We start from the raw sequence: 19,671 nt of genomic DNA on the forward strand, positions 1-19,671 counted from the left end.
CTCAATCTGTTCTGGTGGGAGAGGCAGGCACAGAAAAACACAATGGGCAGTATGCTGCACTCAGATGAGATACATGTAACCAGAGGTCTGTGGGAGCTCAGTGGTGGGGGCAACAAGGTTAACTGTAGATGGGGAAGACTGGGAAGGATTCTCAGAAAGGGGGACACATAAGCCGGACTTTGAAAAACTTACATTTTCATCTAACACAGGTGCCTCACAAAAAGCACGCCTTGTGTATAAACAGCAAAATGTAGACAAACAGGGCAGCTACTGAGACAGCAGTGATTACGCCTGAGCACTGGGAATGTAGGGCTCACACAGGAGAAACAGGGTGGAAGAACAGGGGTGAATAAGCAGGTAGGGTCCAGAGCGTAGAGGGCTGTGAACCCATCTGTTCCCCAGCGTGCACTGGACCGTGCTCCCCATGTCTGTAGAGGAAAAACCCAAACACCATACTGAGGGAGAGCAAGAGGACATACAGGTTGTTCTTTCTCCTTCAGTGCAAGCGAACCCCAGTGAGGTACTCAGGCTGCTCGAGCTCGTTCTCGGGACCCCAGTGATTACTTTTTGGCTGTCATGAAAGCTCACTCAAGTTCCTTTAATTTCTAAATGGCTCAATGGTCCCCCAGAAGTTCCTGCAGCTAGACACATCTACACTGTCTGGTTGGCAAATCCCAACAACTTTTCTCTATGTGGAAAATCAACCTGAAAGAACATCTACCAAAAAACACTTACTGGTGAGAAAATGGATGCTTATATGCTAAGACTGGAAACAAGACAAAGATATCTCCCCTATTCAAAATCATACTAAAAACTCTAGCTATTACAATAATGCAGAAACAGGAAATAAAAGGCACACAAGTTGGAAAGGAAGAAATACAACTTTCCCTTGTGGCTCAGAGGGTAAAGAATCCTCCTGCAATGTGGGAGATCTCGGTTCAATCCCTGGCTTGGGAAGATCCCCTGAAGAAGGGAAAGGCTACCCACGCTAGTACTCTGGCCTGGAGAATTCCAAGGACTGTAATAGTCCATGGGGTTGCAAAGAGTCGGATACAACTGCGCGACTTTCACTTCTGTTCGTAGATTGATTATGTAGAAACTCCCAAAGAACTGACCAATGATGAAACAAAACAACAACAACAAAAAACCCCATAGTCTTATGTGTTAGTTGCTCAGTCATGTCTGAATTTTTGTGACCCAATGGACTGTTCATAGGAAGCCAGGCTCCCCTGGACACAGAATTCTCCAGGCAAGAATACTGGAGTAGGTAGCCATTGCTTTCTCCAGGGGATCTTCCTAACCCAGGGATCGAACCCTGGTCTAGGAGAAGGCAATGGCACCCTACTCCAGTACTCTTGCCTGGAAAATCCCATGGACGGACGAGCCTGGTAGGCTGCAGTCCATGGGGTCGCAAAGAGTCGGCCATGACTGAGCGACTTCACTTTCACTTTTCACTTTTATGCATTGGAGAAGGAAATGGCAACCCACTCCAGTGTTCTTGCCTGGAGAATCCCAGGGACAGGGGAGCCTGGTGGGCTGCAGTCTATGGGGTTGCACAGAGTCGGACACGACTGCAGCGACTTAGCAGCAGCAGCTCCTGCACTGCAGGCAGATTCTTCACCCTCTGAGACACCAGGGAAGTCCATCTCTTAGAACTAATAAGCAGTTATGGTAAGGGGTCAGGATAGAAGTTTAACAGACAAAAATCAATTGTTTTCCTATGCACCAACAATAAATGATTAAAGTTAGAAACTAAAAACACAATATCATTTATGTGCTGTGCTTAGTCACTCAGTTGTGTCTGACTCTTTGCAACCCCATGGACTGCAGTCCACCAGGCTCCTCTGTCCATGGGGATTCTCCAGGCAAAAATACTGGAGAGGGTTACCATGCCTCCTCCAGGGGATCCTCCCAACCCAGGGATTGAACCCAGGTCTCTCACATTACAGGTGGATTCTTTACCAACTGAGTCACCAGGGAAGCCCAATAACATTTATAGTAGCACCCAAATATGCAATACTAAGATATAAATCTAGTGGCATGTACACAGGGATGGCATACAGAAAATTACAAAACTCTGATGAAAGAAATCAAAGATCTAGATAAATCGAGAGACAGTGTTCATGGATTATAAGACATAGTATTGAAGTGTCAGTTCTTTCCAAGTTCACCTATCAGTTCAGTTCAGTCGCTCAGTCGTATCCGACTCTCTGCGACCCCATGAATTGCAGCATGCCAGGCCTCCCTGTCCATCACCAACTCCCGGAGTTCACCCAAACTCATGTCCATCGAGTCAGTAATGCCATCCAGCCATCTCATCCTCTGTTGTCCCCTTCTCATCCTGCCTCCAATCCCTCCCAGCACCAGGGTCTTTTTCAATGAGTCAACTCTTCGCATGAGGTGGCCAAAGTACTGGAGTTTCAGCTTCAGCATCAGTCCTTCCAATGAACACCCAGGACTGATTTCCTTTAGGATGGACTGGTTGGATCTACTTACAGTCCAAGGGACTCTCAAGAGTCTTCTCCAACACCACAGTTCAAAAGCATCAGTTCTTCGGTGCTCAGCTTTCTTCACAGTCCAACTCTCACATCCATACATGACCACTGGAAAAACCATAGCCTTGACTAGACGGACCTTTGTTGGCAAAGTTATGTCTCTCCTTTTGAATATGCTATCTAGGTTGGTCATAACTTTCCTTACAAGGAGTAAGTGTCCTTTAATTTCATGGCTGCAATCACCATCTGCAGTGATTTTGGAGTAATAAAATAAAGTCTGACACTGTTTCCACTGTTTCCCCATCTATTTCCCATGAAGTGATGGGACCAGATGCCATGATCTTCGTTTTCTGAATGTTGAATTTTAAGCCAACTCTTTCACTCTCCTCTTTCACTTTCATCAAGAAGCTTTTTAGTTCCTCTTCACTTTCTGCCATAAGGGTGGTGTCATCTGCATATCTGAGGTTATTGATATTTCTCCCGGGAATCTTGATTCCCAGCTTGTGCTTCTTCCAGCCCAGCGTTTCTCATGAGGTACTCTGCATAGAACTTAAATAAGCAGGGTGACAATATACAGCCTTGACATACTCCTTTTCCTATTTGGAACCAGTCTGTTGTTCCATATCCAGTTCTAACTGTTGCTTCCTGACCTGCATATAGGTTTCTCAAGAGGCAGGTCAGGTGGTCTGGTATTCCTAACTCTTTCAGAATTTTCCACAGTTTATTGTGATCCACACAGTCAAAGGCTTTGGCATAGTCAATAAAGCAGAAATAGATGCTTTTCTGGAACTCTCTTGCTTTTTTGATGATCCAGCGGATGTTGGCAATTTGATCTCTGGTTCCTCTGCCTTTTCTAAAACCAGCTTGAACATCTGGAAGTTCACGGTTCACGTATTGCTGAAGCCTGGCTTGGAGAATTTTGAGCATTACTTTACTAGCATGTGAGATGAGTGCAATTGTGCAGTAGTTTGAGCATTCTTTGGCATTGCCTTTCTTTGGGATTGGAATGAAAACTGACCTTTTCCAGTGCTGTGGCCACTGCTGAGTTTTCCAAATGTGCTAGCATATTAAGTGCAGCACTTTCACAGCATCATCTTTCAGGATTTGAAATAGCTCAACTGGAATTCCATCACGTCCACTAGCTTTGTTTGTAGTGATGCTTTCTAAGGCCGATTTGACTTCACATTCCAGGATGTCTGGCACTAGGTGAGTGATCATACCATTGTGATTATCTGGGTCATGAACATCTTTTTTGTATACCTATATATTCAGTGTAATCCTAGTCAAGAGTCACAGCAAGCTATTTTGTGTATATTGACAAACCAATCCTAAGGTTCACATAGGAAGGCAGACTTAAAGTGGACAACAAAATACTAAAGAAGGACAAAGCTGGAGGATTGACACTACCAGACGTCAAGGAAAAACGACAGTGGTGCAAAAGAGCAGGCACACAGGTCAATGCAAGAGAACAGAGACCCAGGAGCAAACCCACACAAATACAGCCAGCTGCTCTTTGACAAACGAGGACAGGCAATTCAATGTAGAAAGGATGGTCATACCAACCAATGCTAGAACCATTGGAGAGCCAACTGCCAAAATTAATCTAGACACAGACCATATACCCTCCATTTTAATAAGATCTTATGCAGATTTTAACGAAGTCCAAGTTATCGATTTTTCTTTCATGGTTTGTCATTTTGGTGTTGCATCTAAAAACTCATCGCCAAACTCCTAAATCAAATAGATTTGTTATATTTTCTTCTATAAATTTTATACATTATATTTTATATTTAAGTCTGTGATAATTTTGAGTTTTGTGAGAAGGTCATTAAAAACAAGGAAGGTCTGAGAAAATGTAACAGCCAAGAGAAACCTTAGAAGATGTGACAGCTGATGGTGACACAGTATCCTGCAAGGGAACTTGGGACAGAAGAAGGACATTAGGTAAAAGCTGAAAAAAATCTGAATAACTTAAGTTAATAATATTAATATGGGTTCATGAATTATAACAAATGCAGCATATTAATATAAAATGTTAATAAGAGGGGAAACTGAACATAGGCATAAATGAACTCTCTGTATTATCTTTTCATTCTCCCTATAAATCTAAAAGTATTATAAAAAGTCTATTAAAAAAATCAACCCATATTTCTGTTCATACACACCAAGGAAACCAGAATTGAAAGAGACACGTGTACCCCAATGTTCATTGCAGTACTGTTTATAATAGCCAGGACATGGAAGCAACCTAGATGTCCATCAGCAGATGAATGGATAAAAAAGCTGTGGTACATATACACAATGGAGTATTACTCAGCCATTAAAAAGAATGCATTTGAGTCAGTTCTAATGAGGTGGATGAAACTGGAGCCTATTATACAGAGTGAAGTAAGCCAGAAAGAAAAACACCAATACAGTATACTAATGCATATATATGGAATTTAGAAAGATGGTAACAATAACCCTGTGTACAAGACAGCAAAAGAGACACTGATGTATAGAACAGTCTTTTGGACTCTGTGGGAGAGGGAGAGGGTGGGATGATTTGGGAGAATGGCATTGAAACATGTATAATATCATATATAAAACGAGTCGCCAGGACAGGTTTGATGCACGATACTGGATGCTTGGGGCTGGTGCACTGGGATGACCCAGAGGGATGGTATGGGGAGGGAGGTGCAAGGAGGATTCAGGATGGGAAACACATGTATACCTGTGGCGGATTCATTTTGATATATGGCAAAACCAATACAATATTGTAAAGTTAAAAAATAAAATTAAATTAAATAAAAAAAAATAAAGACATAATTCACATACCAAAAAAAAAACAACCCAAATTTGCTATTTTTCCAACGAAATATAGTGCTCACTGGGGGGAAATCCATAATTTTAAGAGATGCATATGTTTCTTTCCATCACCAAGGAGACAGTGGTAATTTATCCAACATTAGCTGACCCCTATAGAAGCATTTGTACAGGAAGCAAAGCACAAAGACCATCTCAAAGTCCTATAGTGCAAGCTGTACTTATTCCCAAGTGAGAACTTGTTTCCACATAGAAACTGCATGGTTTTTAGGTTTGTTTCCAGGGCTGAGATGAGAAGACAGAGCTTCTTCATAACTTCAGGATGCCTGGCAAGGTCATTTCTGCTTTCCCAAGGAGAGATCTGTCCCACTAGTACAACCATCACTGAAGGTGTCTTTATTGCTTTCTCTGGAACTGCTTTGGAAGCTGAATCTATCCATTGTTCCTGATGGGGCTTTTATGACATGGCTGTTATATGAGCTTTCCATTGCTGTAGTAACAATTACCACACACTTGGTGGTTTGAAACAACATTGATTTATTATCCTTATGGTTCTGTAGGTTAGAAGTCCAACATGGGTCTCACTGGGCTAAAATCGAGGTATTGGCAGGGTTTGCTCCTTTCTGGAGGCTCTAGGGGAGGATTCATTTTCCTGCCTTTTCTGGCTTCTGGAGGCCACCTGCATTCCTTGGCTTGTGGTCCCCTTTCTCCATCTTCAAAGTCAGCAGTGGGGGATGGGGGTCAAATCCTTCTCACATTGCAGTACTCTGACCTCTTTTTTTGCCTATCTCTTCTATTTTTAAGTACCCTATGATTATACTGGGCCACCTGGAAAACCCAGGACAATCTCATTTTAGAGTCAGCTGATGAGCAGCCATAATTGTACCTGCAGCCTTAACTTCCCTTTGCCATGTAAGCTAATATATCCCTAGATTCATTAAAATCCATATCTGGGATATGGATATCTCTGGGGGGCATTACTCTGGCTCCAACATTTTCTTGGGGGACAGGTTCTGTTCTCAATACTCACCCCTGCCTACAACGTGTGGGTTCATTCTTCTTCTATGTGAAATTATCAAAAGGAAATGCAAAATCACCACCCCCTCCATCCTAGCCCTTAAACCAGAGTTTTGTTACTTAAAAACAAACAAACAAACTTATTTCAGCGGCCATAATATAAAGCATCAGGCAAACATGGGAACAGCTCAGAGTGGCCTCAGCAGACTGTCAAGGTCTCCCCACACTCTGCTCTACCTGACACAGCTGTTTAGTCACCAGGGTTTAACATCTGGGCCTTGAAGCACAGCCAAAAAAGGAACTTAGAGGTTGGTATGGTGATGGGAGCCGACAGGGGAATCTATAGTGCCAAGTCTTAAAGTTTCCACCCATGTCTTTGTTTTGGTCAGTTTTATAGTCTCTGCAGAGTTGGAAGGCTGCCAGGCAGATGGCCCCTGGACATTAATTCATTGTTCAGCCAAACACGTGATTCAGCAGCCCTCGAATTGCAAGTACGCTCAGAGGGAGACGGATGCACCGTTGACTAGCTTTGGGCTGTCAAAACCCTGTGAACTGAAACACCGGTGAGGTCTCAAGTTAGCTGTGGGAATTTCAAACACTGCTCAGGCACAGAGGGTCTATGATCAAAATCAGACACATCAGCGTTCTTCGTCTTTTGCCACACCATGCCGGCTGTCGCTTTAGATCTAGCACCAGAACGGTTTTCTTGGTTTTAAAGGTCTGTTCCTACTTAAGTACAAAGTGGTGCAGGTGTGTCGCTCTGGGAGTTTATAACGGGTGACACCAGGCTGTCATGCATGCGTGTGCATCTCTGTGCATCCATATACCCTAGCATTTGTATTAATAACAGCCTTGGGGAGACCACAGAAACTGACCTGGTATGTTAGCTAATAGATGTGAAGTGTGGGCACAGCAACTCAGGACAGCCAGGGTGGAACTGGCCCTGCTCATCTCTTTCACTCATAAGCACACATGGGCATCTCTGGTACCAGGGGCTGGGCCAGGAGCTGTGAATACAATGACAAACAAGTACTTTCCTCCTGGGGTTGGTAGATGCCCGTGACGGCGAGAGACCAGTACACCAGGCGTGTGCTGCTACACACTGAGTAAGTGCTCAGAGAATGCTGTAGTTGAGCAGGGAGGGGAACAATGTGCCCACAAACTGCACTGCAGTAATGCTATGGTCCTCCACGCAGTTCTGAACCAAGTCCTGAGAACAGAGCATTCTCCCAAAGTGGAGGGAACAGAGGAGTACATGGGAGATGCAGAGACCACGGGAAGCCCCGCGGGGCTCTAGGCAACCAGGGTGGCCTCTGCAACTCACTGGCTTTGTATCTCTGCATCGCCGGAGTCAAATTTCTTTCTTTCTTTCTCTGTGGCTCTTTGACCTTCATGTCTATAGCATTCTTATTTATTAATTCAAAGTAAGCCAGTCATTTATTTTTGCAGTGGCTCAGTGCTGCTTAAAGTGCCACATCAAGTACCAGTTCATTGGAATTTCTGAGTGGTGGACTCCACTGAAGCAAGGGCTCTGGGTAGGGGGCTGGCCAGGGAGTTGCCGCGGCATCATTGTGTTTTGTTTGGATCAGTTCACTAGTGGGCTAAATCTGGATTTGTCTGGAGGTCAGCTCTGGTTTACCCTGAAGGAGCACTCTTGGTGGGAACTCTCCCTTGAATGGATAACGGTGAAGAGAACACATACTCGCACTGCATTTCTTTTGTACCAGGGACACAGGTGCGGCCCCTTTCTTTAATAATATATATATTTACTCATTTAATCTTCCTGACAATCTGATGAGTAGGAACTGATTACCCCCATTTTACAAATGAGGAAAATGGGGCCCAGAGAGGTTATGTAACTTGAGCAAAAAAGTGGAACCCAGATTGATCCCAGGTCATCTGGCTCCCGGAATTTGCTCAAGTTCACATCCATTGAGTCACTGATGCTATCTAGCCCTCTCATTCTCTGCCACCCTCCTCTCCTTTTGCCTTCAATCTTTCCTAGCGTCAGGGTCTTTTCCAATGAGTTGGCCCTTTGCATCAGGTGGGCAAAATATTGGAGCTTCAGCTTCAATATCAGTCCTTCCAATGAATGTTCAGGGTTGATTTCCTTTAAGATTGACTAGTTTGATCTCCTTACTGTCCAAGGGACTCTCAAGAGTCTTCTTCAGCACCACAGTGATTCAAAAGCATCGAATCATCAGTGCTCGGTGCTCGGCCGTCTTTATGGTCCAACTACACTCACATCTGTACGCTATTGGAAAAACCATAGCTTTAACTATGTGGACCTTTGTCAGTAAAGTGATGTCTCTGCTTTTTAATATGCTGTCTAGGTTTCTCATAGCTTTCCTGCCAAGAAGTAAATGTCTTCTAATTTCACAGCTACAGTCACTTGAGCAAACTCTGGGAGATAGTGGAGGACAGAGAAGCTGGCGTGCTACAGTCCAAAGGGTCACAAAGAGTCGGACATGACTTAGCAACTGAACAACCACAGCTGGCTCCAGGGTTTACACCCTCAACACTACACTGTATGTTGTTCCCGTTTTGTGTAACAACTTTTTTTGTACACTGAGCCCTACAGGTGGTCTGGTCACTCTTTGTAGGCTTAGCCTCTCTGAGGACAGAGGAGACACTTAAGCTGTATTTTTGTTTGTTTTAAATAACAAGTTGACTTATTTCTGGCTAGAAAAGAAAGAATGCTAATTTAAGAGAACCTGAAAAATATTTAAAAACTAAGAGGAAAACAACCCTACTGCTTAGAGGTAACATGTTATGTTTTCTTCTGCTTTTCTATGTTTTATATACACACTTACACATACTCCATACTGGGTACATTCTGGGTAGTTCCATGGCCAGTTTTTATAGTATCAGATAATCTCACTGTACTTCCTTATGCCATCAAAAATATCCCTTTAACTGGCTTTCTCAACCTCTGTTGAAGGTATGCACACACTGCTTAACCCTTCCATAACTGTTGGACATTCAGGTGGTTCCCAGTCCTCGGGGAAGGCGGCTGGATCTGGAGGGTTGCGTCATTTGCCAGCTATGGAAGGGGGTGAGGTGGGGAGGGGAGGGGGTGCTCAGGCAGAAGGACCAGCAAGTGCAAAATGTGGGGCCTCTGGGGAACCAGATGACAGCCTGATGTGAGGTTCAGGCTACAGGTTCTTCGCTCTCTTTAGTGGATGAGGAAGCTAAAGTTCAAAAAGTGTAGGAGACTTCCTGAAAAGTTCTCTGGAAGATGATTCTACCAGTTAGCTGTCTCCTTTCCCCAGTGTATGAGTTTGAAGTCATATGAAAGGGGAAAGAAATCCCAGGAAAAGGGGTGAGGGGTGAGGAAAGAGATGCAGAGACATAGGAAGAGCCAGAGAAGGAGGCCCATGTTACTGAGCCGGTTACCTGTGGGCACCTGAACCGCAGCTCCTAGGGGGCTAAGGAACCATACACAGTGTCTCCAGGAGACTTCCCAACTACTGAGGTGGCCCCCAGGTGCTACCTCTCTGTACTTCCAGGCCACACTGGGTGCCAACTGAGGGGGCTTCAGGAGCCAGAGCCCTGGGACAGAAAAGTGGAGGTGCCTGATTAAGTGGGGAGCCTTCTGTGTACACCAAACCATCTACTAAGCTGGACTGAAAAAGGAGGTGACCTGGGATGCTGTGTTCAGTGCAAAAGCATCTACTGTGCTCACCCAGGGATCTGGGGGCCAGGGTCTGCCACCCCTTCTCCTAGGAGACAAATTCTAGGAGACCCGATGGGAGCTAAGAGGGTATGTTTTTGGCAACATATCTGGGAAGGGAACATACTCTTGTTCTCCAAGGAAGAAGCAAACCAGAATGGATGGGCTGCAGAACCCTGTTCATCTTATTCTGACACTAAGCCCATGCCATTAAAAACAGACATTCCCTTAGTCCCAACTGTGACATGCCCAGGCTGGAGACTCAGAGCTGAGCAGGAGATGGACCTGACCTGGCTCAGGTCTGCCCTGAGAGAAGGCTGGTACTGCTGCTGGGCAGGGTGCTTGCATCAGAGCACAAGACCACTCTAAGGAAACTTCTAGGGGGCAGGGGAAGGGACATGCCTTGCGCTGAGCTCCTGAATAGGCCAGGCCTTATGCTAAAGACTTCTGCTCATTATTCACTCCCTCCATCCCTTCTGGAAGAGAGACTCCTCCTTCTTGGGACGGAGCAGAAGTTTTGGAACTAACTCATCATCACACCATTATAATCACAGTGCTGCGGGAAGTTCCTGACTTCTTCATCTAATGGAATGAGGCCTGGTAAAATGTGCTCAGTGGCCTCCTCCCAGTCTTAAATGCTGATTGAGCACCTGCTATATGCCACACATATTCTAGAAAAGAATGAACCCTTGCCCTAGGAGCTCACGTTCATGTATACCTGGAGTCTCAGTGGTCTGAGAACCAATACAGGCATGGCTCTGGGCAATGAGGGAGCCCAGGCTAGGCCTGCACCGCCAGGAGGGACCAGGGAGGGCTTCATGAGAAGGCAGTGCCAGACCCTTCCATGGCTGCAGCTTTGTTCTTCTATCCATCTCACTCAGCACTGTTTGTAATTATCTATCTGTGCACCTATCTGAAGAACCCATCTCCTCCACTAATTCGAGTGTGCCAAGAGGCCTGCCCACTGCTGCATGGCCATGAGATGTTGATACGTATTTTCGGAATGAATGGGCAGTGTGGCCAGGCTGATCCTTGAACAGTGCCCCCTTCAGGCAGAAATAAATATAGTACAAACAAACAGCTCCACCTTCTAGGTCAGAGACAGATGGTAATCTTGGGTGGGTCTGGGCTTTAAAAAGAAAAAGAACTGGAGACAGCAAAGGAAGGAGCAGAGAAGGCCAACAGGTCTTGGCTCTTTAGGCGGAAGCATTTTTTACTTATTATCTAGGCGTCTTCAGCATTATGACAAAGTGTTGTCCCAGAGCGGACATCTGTGCCCATCACCCTGGAAGCAGTGACAAAATGCTGCCAGTCTCTGTGCCTCACAAGAGTTATTGCAGCTCCCTGGATTCTTTTTTTTTTTTAACTAAACCAATAATCCACATTGACAGCAAATCTGTACAGAGAACCTATTAAAAGAAATTGTAGTAAATCAGAGATGTTTTAACTGTCTGTCTGGCGTTCTGATTGCCTGCCTGGCACTTCCACTGTAACTTCCTTCTGTACAACCTGCCATTTGATTAAATTCCACGGATAATTACTGAGTCTTGACTACGTGCAAGGCAATGCGTTGGGAGCCTCACGCCACTTGCATCTTCCAGGCCCAGAACATAATTTAACTTATGGACAAAAGTACACATGTACAACTGAAGCAGAGAGTGACAGAGGCCACAAGAAACTGTAAAAGCCATTTCAAGGAAGGTTAACATTTGATCCATGTGAGCAAGCATAGGATGACTGGTACCAAACACTCATCCATTTGTGTAAGTATGGATTTAACAGTGTTGCTGAGCAACTTTCCTGGGCCAGGTACTATACAGAGAACCTATTAAAAGAAATTGTAGTAAATCAGAGATGCTTTTACTGTGTTTGGTGTTCTGATTGCCTGCCCAACACTTCCACTGCAACTTCTTTCTGTACAACCTGCCATTGGATCCAGTTCCACAAATAATTGGAATTGGGGTCAAAGATATGAATAAGACCCAGTCCCAGAGCATGGTCCCCTGGGAGAGCCAAAGCAGCATCACTTAACTCATCTGGAGGTGGAAGTCTGGGGGGAGCTCCTTAAAAGAGATGCTTCAGTTGCTTCTTAAAGGAGAAGTTGGAGTTTATCAGATGAAGAGGAGACAAGAGAACAGACCCATTTTCAGGAAGACTGCTGGAGTGCAATGAGTCTGTGAGGTGTCAGAGAGTTAAACCAAGAGCCAGAACACACAAGGTGTGGATTTACTCCTGAAAGCAATGTAGGATAAGGAGAGCAGAGCTCTGCAGATTTGCAGAAGGCTCAGGAAGATTCCTTAGTGGATCCATCCATGCAGAAGTCCTCCTGGGATCTAGCACCATGATTAGGCGATCTGAGCTGGCCTGGGCTCTGAAAAAAGGATGAATCCCAGCTCTGCCTCTTATTTAATAACTTTTGTCCCCTCTGAAATGGAAATCATAATTCTTAGCTCACAAGACTGTAAATAAGCTTAGATGACACAGCACACACGAAATGCTCAGCACAGTAGGAGGACATGCCCTAGTGAGCATTTGGTAACTGCTAGCCCACTTCTCCCCAGAGTGTGTCTAGGAATGTGGACAAGCCCTGGGAGAGAGTGGGACTGCTTAGAGATGATCTCATGAAACAGGCAAGACTTTGGCGAGACAGCAGAGCTTAAGAATAAAGTTGGAGGAGACTTTTAAGAAGTGATGATCTATCCCTTTATCTTGGGTTGATAAGGACAGATAGGATTGTGAAAGAGACAGTAGAAAAAGGCCCATGAAATGCTTTATAATGCAGAAGGAAGTTTTGGGTCAAGTGGCATGGTGAAAGTACCCAGGAATGTTAAGAAGTGATATTTTGTGGTTGTTACAGAGACTGGGAGGGGGTCTGGAGGCACGGTGAAGGCCTGACGGAGATGACAGAGGGGTGACGACCGTCACGGTTTTAACGAGTGGTGGTGTCGACTGTGGTTTGGCTGTATTTTCAGAGGTGGAAAAAGATGCTGTTCAACATGCATAGCACCTGGATTGTGGGCTCTAAACAATAATGCCATTTCCTATAAAAGGAATCAGGGCTTCTTGGACAAATGGCCAATTCTAGCTCTGAGGCAGAAAATATATAAGATGAGCCTGGAGCATCTTATTGCTAGAAATCAGTTAGGTATGAACTTGTACCAGATTAAGATCATATCCAAGAGGCTTTCACTGGCCAAAGACTGCAAAGTTAAAGCATCAACATGGATAACTGCAAGGGGTCCAAATACATCAAATATAGTTAAATCCACGAGTCAATAATGATGCAGAAAAACAAAACTCAACACCTCTCTGTCACCTCTGGAAGATGCTAGGAAACCCCTTCATTCCGAAAACTGATGAATAAAGAGAAAATATCTGATGTTTATCCTCTCTCTTTAAATCAAACCATACTTGCATTGATCAAATGCTTAATGAGGCCACATTTATCCTTATAAGGCATTTCAGCTGATAAATGATAATAGAACAGATGAATTAGAACACGATGATCTGGAAATCCCTAATGAATGAAGGTTTCCAGGCAATGAGCAGTAATGGATCCTGACAAACCAGTGACAACCAGACATCGTGCCTCTCCTTCCTCCTGCCCCCAAAGGGACACACAACCATCAGTTCTAGGTCTGCCTCTCAATTCTCCGGAGATACAGGGGACAGACGAACACATTAACTGACACCGTCAAGACACAGCTAGCGAAATCTAGACTGTGGGAACTCAATGAGTTTCTTCAATAAATATATTTCAAGGAATAAATGAGATCTGGTATAATATCAATTAATTGCCAGGCATGGGTCTTATTTTGATCTTGATTTCAACAAACTAAAAATAAAAAATGATCAAAATTATGAGACTGAATAGCTAAACATGTTAAGAAATCACTAGACTTTTATCTACATGTAATATAATAATTGTGTTTCTCTTTTTTGAAAAAAAACAAAAAAAACCCTTATCTTTAAGAGCTATAACGGAAATAAAAATACTGAAATGGTATACTTGGGATTCACTGCAAAAGAATCTTCTGGTGGGGGCTGAGGGTCAGATGGGAGGTATACATGAAACAAGGTTGGCCGTGGATTAATCCTTGCAGAAGAGAGTGATGGGCTTGAGAGTGTCCCATGCTATTCTTTCTACTTTAGTATCTGTCAGAAGTTTTCTACAGCAAGAAGTTCTTGTGTGTGTGTGTGTGTGTGTGTGCGTGTGTGTGTGTGTGTGTGTGTGTTTCATGGTACTGAAGAACTAGATTCTGGGTGAAGAAAAGCAGAAGGAAACCACAGGCTTGTTTTATAAACTAAGGAGGCAGATCAGGTCAAGCAAGTAAGAATAAGGTCAATCTGGAAACAAAAAATGGAATTAATAGGGTAAGCATGATTAATATTCTTAATGGAGAACAACTTCATTCTAAAAATCCATAATAACAGTCTATCAAAGTCCCTAGGGAAATGTAATACAATATATTATGTGGCAATTAATATAAGGAAAACATATATAAATATCTAGTAAATAAAGGGGAAAATCATCCTTTTCAATGGTCTCCACAATGTCTTAAATGAAACAACAAAATGCCTCTCACTCAGCATCAGCCTGGGTTCTTTTCTCTCCATCCCCTTCCTTCCCTCTGCATCTGCTCCAACCCCTGCCCCAATTTTGGTACCCAGCTCTGCTCTGGAGCATCCCAGGGTCAGCTGTAACTTCAGGATCCCTCAAGTCTCCTTCTTTCCCCCGAGAGATGCTGGGACTTTCAACACAAGTGCTTTCCCAGAGGGTGCAAATGAGTGACTCTGGGGTCCATCGATTCATCAACCAGCTATGAATCTGTTATAAAAGCACTGTGGGCCCCCAGGAGGAGTCAGGTCCCCCCTGCACATCTTCAGGGGAGCCAAGGAGACTGTCAACACAGCCATCCCTCGGGCTCCCACGTTGACTAAACGTTGCTCACAGCTACCTTTTTTACTCCTTTTAGTTGTGGTCTTTTCAGAACCCAGATCCAAGAGCCGAAACTGATGTAATCTTTAACCTATCAAGATCCATGGGGAGGAATTTCAGCCCAGGCATAAACCCAAACATGTTTAGGTTCAAGCCATGTTTAATCTGAGAGGAAACCGAGTGGAAAGTCTTGCCAAGGACTTGCATGCACATCAGTCAAACCCATTTCAGTCCTTGCCTTTATCTATTTATCCCAAACTATTTGGGAGAATTTCAAAGGTCCATTAGGCATCAGTAATTACGAGCTCTTGAAGTAAGATATTTGTCCAGTTGATATTACTGTCACTAATGAGAATTACAACACCCTCCCTGCTCCAGCTACTGAGCAGAGCTGGCTGTTAGGTCTCAGGAAAAGCATTTAGCAGGCTAATACCTCACAGAAGCCAAAAGCTTCTCACTACACTTTCAGAATGCATGCTTAGATTTACCTTTACAAGGGAGCAGAGGACAGCAAGCAGTAAAATTAGGTAGATCTTTTCTTTCAAAAGTCCTTCATTCTTTAATTTCCATGTTCATCTTCTTTTTCCCACCCCAACCTCTAAACACCTTACACACACCCCACACACTCTCCCCCACCTACACACCCCATCCCTCCAGAGCTCTCTCTAACCACAGAGCTAGGCTAAGGCAGGTCAGATTGACACAATAAACCTTGAGAGGCAAGAGGGGCATCTGCCATCTCAGAAGCCCAAACACAAGAGATGCAACCAGGAGGTGGCCAGGGCACCCCCAGCAGAGAACCACCCCTACCACAGCACATCCAACTTCGCCCAGACTCTGACCCACCTTTAGGGCAAAGTGCCCCGCAGCCCATGGTCTAGGATTTCAGCCACAATCATGGTATCTTCTGCCCAGAGCTGAGGTCTCCCTGCGGTGGCCCTCACTCCTTTGCTTTCAGGCCCAGTTTCCAAGGTCCGGAGGTCTGTGGAGCTACAGCATCTTTTCAGCCATTTCCCGAGGAGAAGGCTGCCTGCTCAACCCACAACTCTCAGCTCAGTGCATCAGTTGAGAACAAGTGGCTGCCTATATAATTTAATATGATGCCACATGGGACTCACAGACCTGCTGCAAAGCAAACAGGATTCTAGCGCTTGCCTCTTGGCAACTAGAAATCTGGACTGCCTGTTTTTTCTGTTTAGGCTGGGTATACACCTCAGTCAGAGCTGGGTAGGGTGTTTTCAAGGGGTTGATGCTTAGACTACTGAGAAGTGAGTCTCATCTGGGGGGACCTGAAATTCCTTAGCCTGCCCACAGACTCAAGGTCATAAGCATCTCTTTAAGCACAGCAAAGTATGGGTATAGCTAGGAGACCTACAGCTGCCCCAGACACAGCATGAGGGCTGGGCTGTGCTTTCAAGTCTTATCTCAGTTATGGGGAACTCATTCTTTCAGGAAGGATAACCTAAACCCACAGTTAGGTAATGCAGATGGGAAGGTATCTACATAGACATTTCCAGGCATGAACTTATCATCTTAGACATGCATTAAGGCCAAGAAGAAAATGTTCTTGTATTTGAACATTTGCCAACATGGCCCATTGGGTTTGTTGCCTAGATGGCTTAAGGCAAAGGCTTGGCTAGGGGTGAGGGGTGGCCTGTGCACCTGTTTCACTCCCAGATTAAGCTGGGAGGTGATCCAGTACTGGCCCTGGCCCAGTGGACTCCTCAGATGCTGGGACAAGTTCATTTGCACCTTAGTAGAGTACTGCAGAGACTCAGGACAGGTTCCCAAGATGCCAACTCATGAGGCATTGGTGGGGATGCCCACCACTGCGATCAGTCCTCCAGGACCCTGTGTCCAAATCACTCTGCCCCAGGGGTGGGGAGAGGCTTAACAAAGAGACAGAGATGGCTTCACTGAGAGTCAGTCCTGGGAAAAATCCCTAGGCTGGCAGGAGATGCCATGGCCAATTAAGCAGAGGACTTTTACTTCCTATTCTATCTGACCACAAAGATCAAAGTATGGATTGTGGTGGAGACCGCGCTGCAGAGGGGCCCGAGGACGCTCAAAGGCCAGGAGCATTGGACACCTGGAAATGCTACGGTGCATTTTCCAAAGCAACATGCTTTGTGCACCCAAATGAAGGGGAGAGGCGGTCAGGATCAAGTAACTGATCCAGACCCTCCCTCCCCTCTACCCCTCTCTAGCAGGCTGACCAGGTGATGACTGAGTTTGGCGCTGTTGTTTAGGGGATGAGGAGGCAGGAGGCTATCTGGGGTAGTTTCCTCTAAGGTCCTACTGACCTGAAAACCCTGGAAGGAGAAAAATCCTGGGATGTAATTACTATGCTATCCATGATCATCTGTAAACAGCCAGCTCATAAACATCAGCTTTACGATTATCATTCAAGAAACACTATAATTCTTCAAATAGTGTACACCTAAAAGGCATAAAGTAAGCAATTCAACTAACATTTTTGATTAATTATCATGTGGCTCGCATTAAGTCAACCTTGCATGCCCTATCTCATTTAGTCTATGGGATGCAGAATTTATGACAGTGAATTTGTGTCATACTTGCTGCCTAACGCATCAGAGTATGTAAAAGAGAAGTCCAGAAATAGCACTGCAGGACTGGGCTAAAAGGTTTTGATTCACAGCAAAGGAAATTTAATCAAAGCATGTAATGTCAATTACTGTCATTCATAATCATATTAGACCTCCCCAGAAATAATACAGATATAAAAGTCTAGAGTTACCTGCATGTTTGATGTAAATAGGATAAAATTATCTAAGTTCTGAAAATGTCCAGATATCAGAAAGAAAAAGAAGTATCTCTACCTAGCATCATATGGCATCAAATTTCATTACGTAGGGACTTGATATCCAGCCACAAGAAAGACCATCCCTCGTCTGAGAGTGGGTTGTAAAAACGTCCAAAGGAGCCTGACAATCTTGGGTTTAACATGGTCATGATTTTTAGCTCCTATAAACAATAAGATGCCCCTGCTTGTTTTGACAAGGCCCAGGAGAGGCCAGACAGTGAAAACTCTTAGCCCGTCCCCAACACTCTTTGGACTCTATATGGTGATAAGGACCAGACCCTTTCACGGGGCAGCTTTGAGGTCCAGTGGAGGGAAAGAATCAGAGGAAAGCTCCAGGGCAGAGAAAACATGGCACAGCTGCCAAGCCACAGCTAGGTCTCAGCAGGCCCATCTATGGGCATCCAGCACTCTGCCATTTCATTCTCTCGCCCCTTAATCACTTACGGAGCGCGCACCACTGCCAGAACTCAAGCTGAATACAGAGGCTACTCCGGGAGCAGGACAGCAGTAAGAGCCTTGCAGTCTTAGGATTACAGTGCAGTGGGGGAGAGAAACACTAAGTTTAAAAACATACACATTCATAAAAACAGGGTAAGTTCCCACATTACCATATGTAAAACAGACAGCCAATGGGAATGTGCTGTACATCTCAGGGAACTCAAACAGGGGCTCTGTATCAACCTAGAGGGGTGGGATGGTGAGGGAGATGGGAGGGAGGTTTAAAGGGGAGAGGATATACGTATAACTATGGCTGATTCATGTTGAGGTTTGAAAGAAAACAACAAAATTCTGTAAAGCAATTATCTTTCAATTAAAAATAAATTAATTAAAAAACAAAAACAAACAAACAAGGCAAGTTCAACTGAGACCTAGGTTCTGCAAACCTTAAATGACTTCTATTGCCAGAGGTTCTGGCAAAGATGAAACAAAATATACAAAGCCCTTGGCTTGCTAAAAATTAATAAAAAGTCCACTGCTATTAGTACTACTATTCTTACTGTTAGTGAGGGTCTTCACCAGCTACTGGCTGTGTGACCTTAAATAAGTTAATTTTCTCACGTTTCAGGTCCCCCATCTGTATAACGGGATAACAATCATTCCTAACAAAAAAAGATTAAATGAGCTAATATGTAGAAAGTGTTTGGAACAATGCCTGGCACATAGTAAAAGTTTGATAAATGTTAGTTGCTAGTGGTGATTATTATTTTGCCAGAATCTAAGACATCACGTCAGCTCATAACAGGCTTACAATCTAGACCAGGGTTTCTCAACAGAGCCACTATTGATGTTTTGGACTGGATCAGTCTTTGTTGTTGGGGGCTGTCCTGTGCAATGTAGGGCTTTTAGTATTAGCCTGGCCTTCTACCCTCTAATGCCAAGAGCATCCACCCCCACCGTCACGACAATCAAAAATGTCTCCAGACATTGCCTAATGTCCCCTGAGAGGAAAAATCGCCCCCATAAAAAAAACCACTGGTCTAGCTGGAAAGTATAACACACAGAGAGGAAGGGAGACAATGCAGAGTTGGAGTCTGTGGTCAAAAGGAGAAGAGAAACAGTAAGTCCATGAGGGAGCCCTTCAACAGAAAGTCAGGGAAGGCTGCTTCAAGAGGGGCCGCAATGGTGCTTCATGACCATCTTGAATCCAGATCCCTCTTGCTAAACAGAAAATTCACTTTAGTGAGATTTCAGATTTAGAAATGAATTAAGCATCATGACTAAGCCCCAATTAAAGCAACCATAATACACTGAATATAATTTTCCATTACCTACAGTTAGTTCCTTCCTCTCACCAAAATCCTGCTAGAGCTTCTTGGCTAAATGTTACCCACACAGATTTAGATAAGCTGGGGAGAGAATAAAGAGAAAGGAGCAGGGAAAGGGAAACTTCTGGGGCATCCTCGGAAAACTCTGGAGC

The 19,671-nt window shown here is 44.5% G+C and overlaps 1 protein-coding gene across 2 annotated transcripts in view; it reads right to left on the reverse strand.

Annotated features, from left to right (window-relative positions):
* Window positions 1-19,671, reverse strand: part of PARVA (parvin alpha) — a 180,669-nt gene that overhangs the window by 77,320 nt on the left and 83,678 nt on the right. The window contains exon 1 of one of the 2 annotated variants that reach the window (XM_061440770.1): window positions 15,776-16,085. The exons of the other annotated variant lie outside the window; for it this stretch is intronic. Coding sequence (XP_061296754.1) covers window positions 15,776-15,803 — 28 coding nt within the window. The 5' untranslated portion in view covers window positions 15,804-16,085. Of the gene's footprint in view, window positions 1-15,775; window positions 16,086-19,671 lie in introns of those variants that run through there. 2 annotated transcript variants of the gene reach the window in all.

The sequence above is a fragment of the Bos javanicus genome, chromosome 15 (genome assembly GCF_032452875.1).
Source record: "Bos javanicus breed banteng chromosome 15, ARS-OSU_banteng_1.0, whole genome shotgun sequence".
Lineage (NCBI taxonomy): Eukaryota > Metazoa > Chordata > Mammalia > Artiodactyla > Bovidae > Bos > Bos javanicus.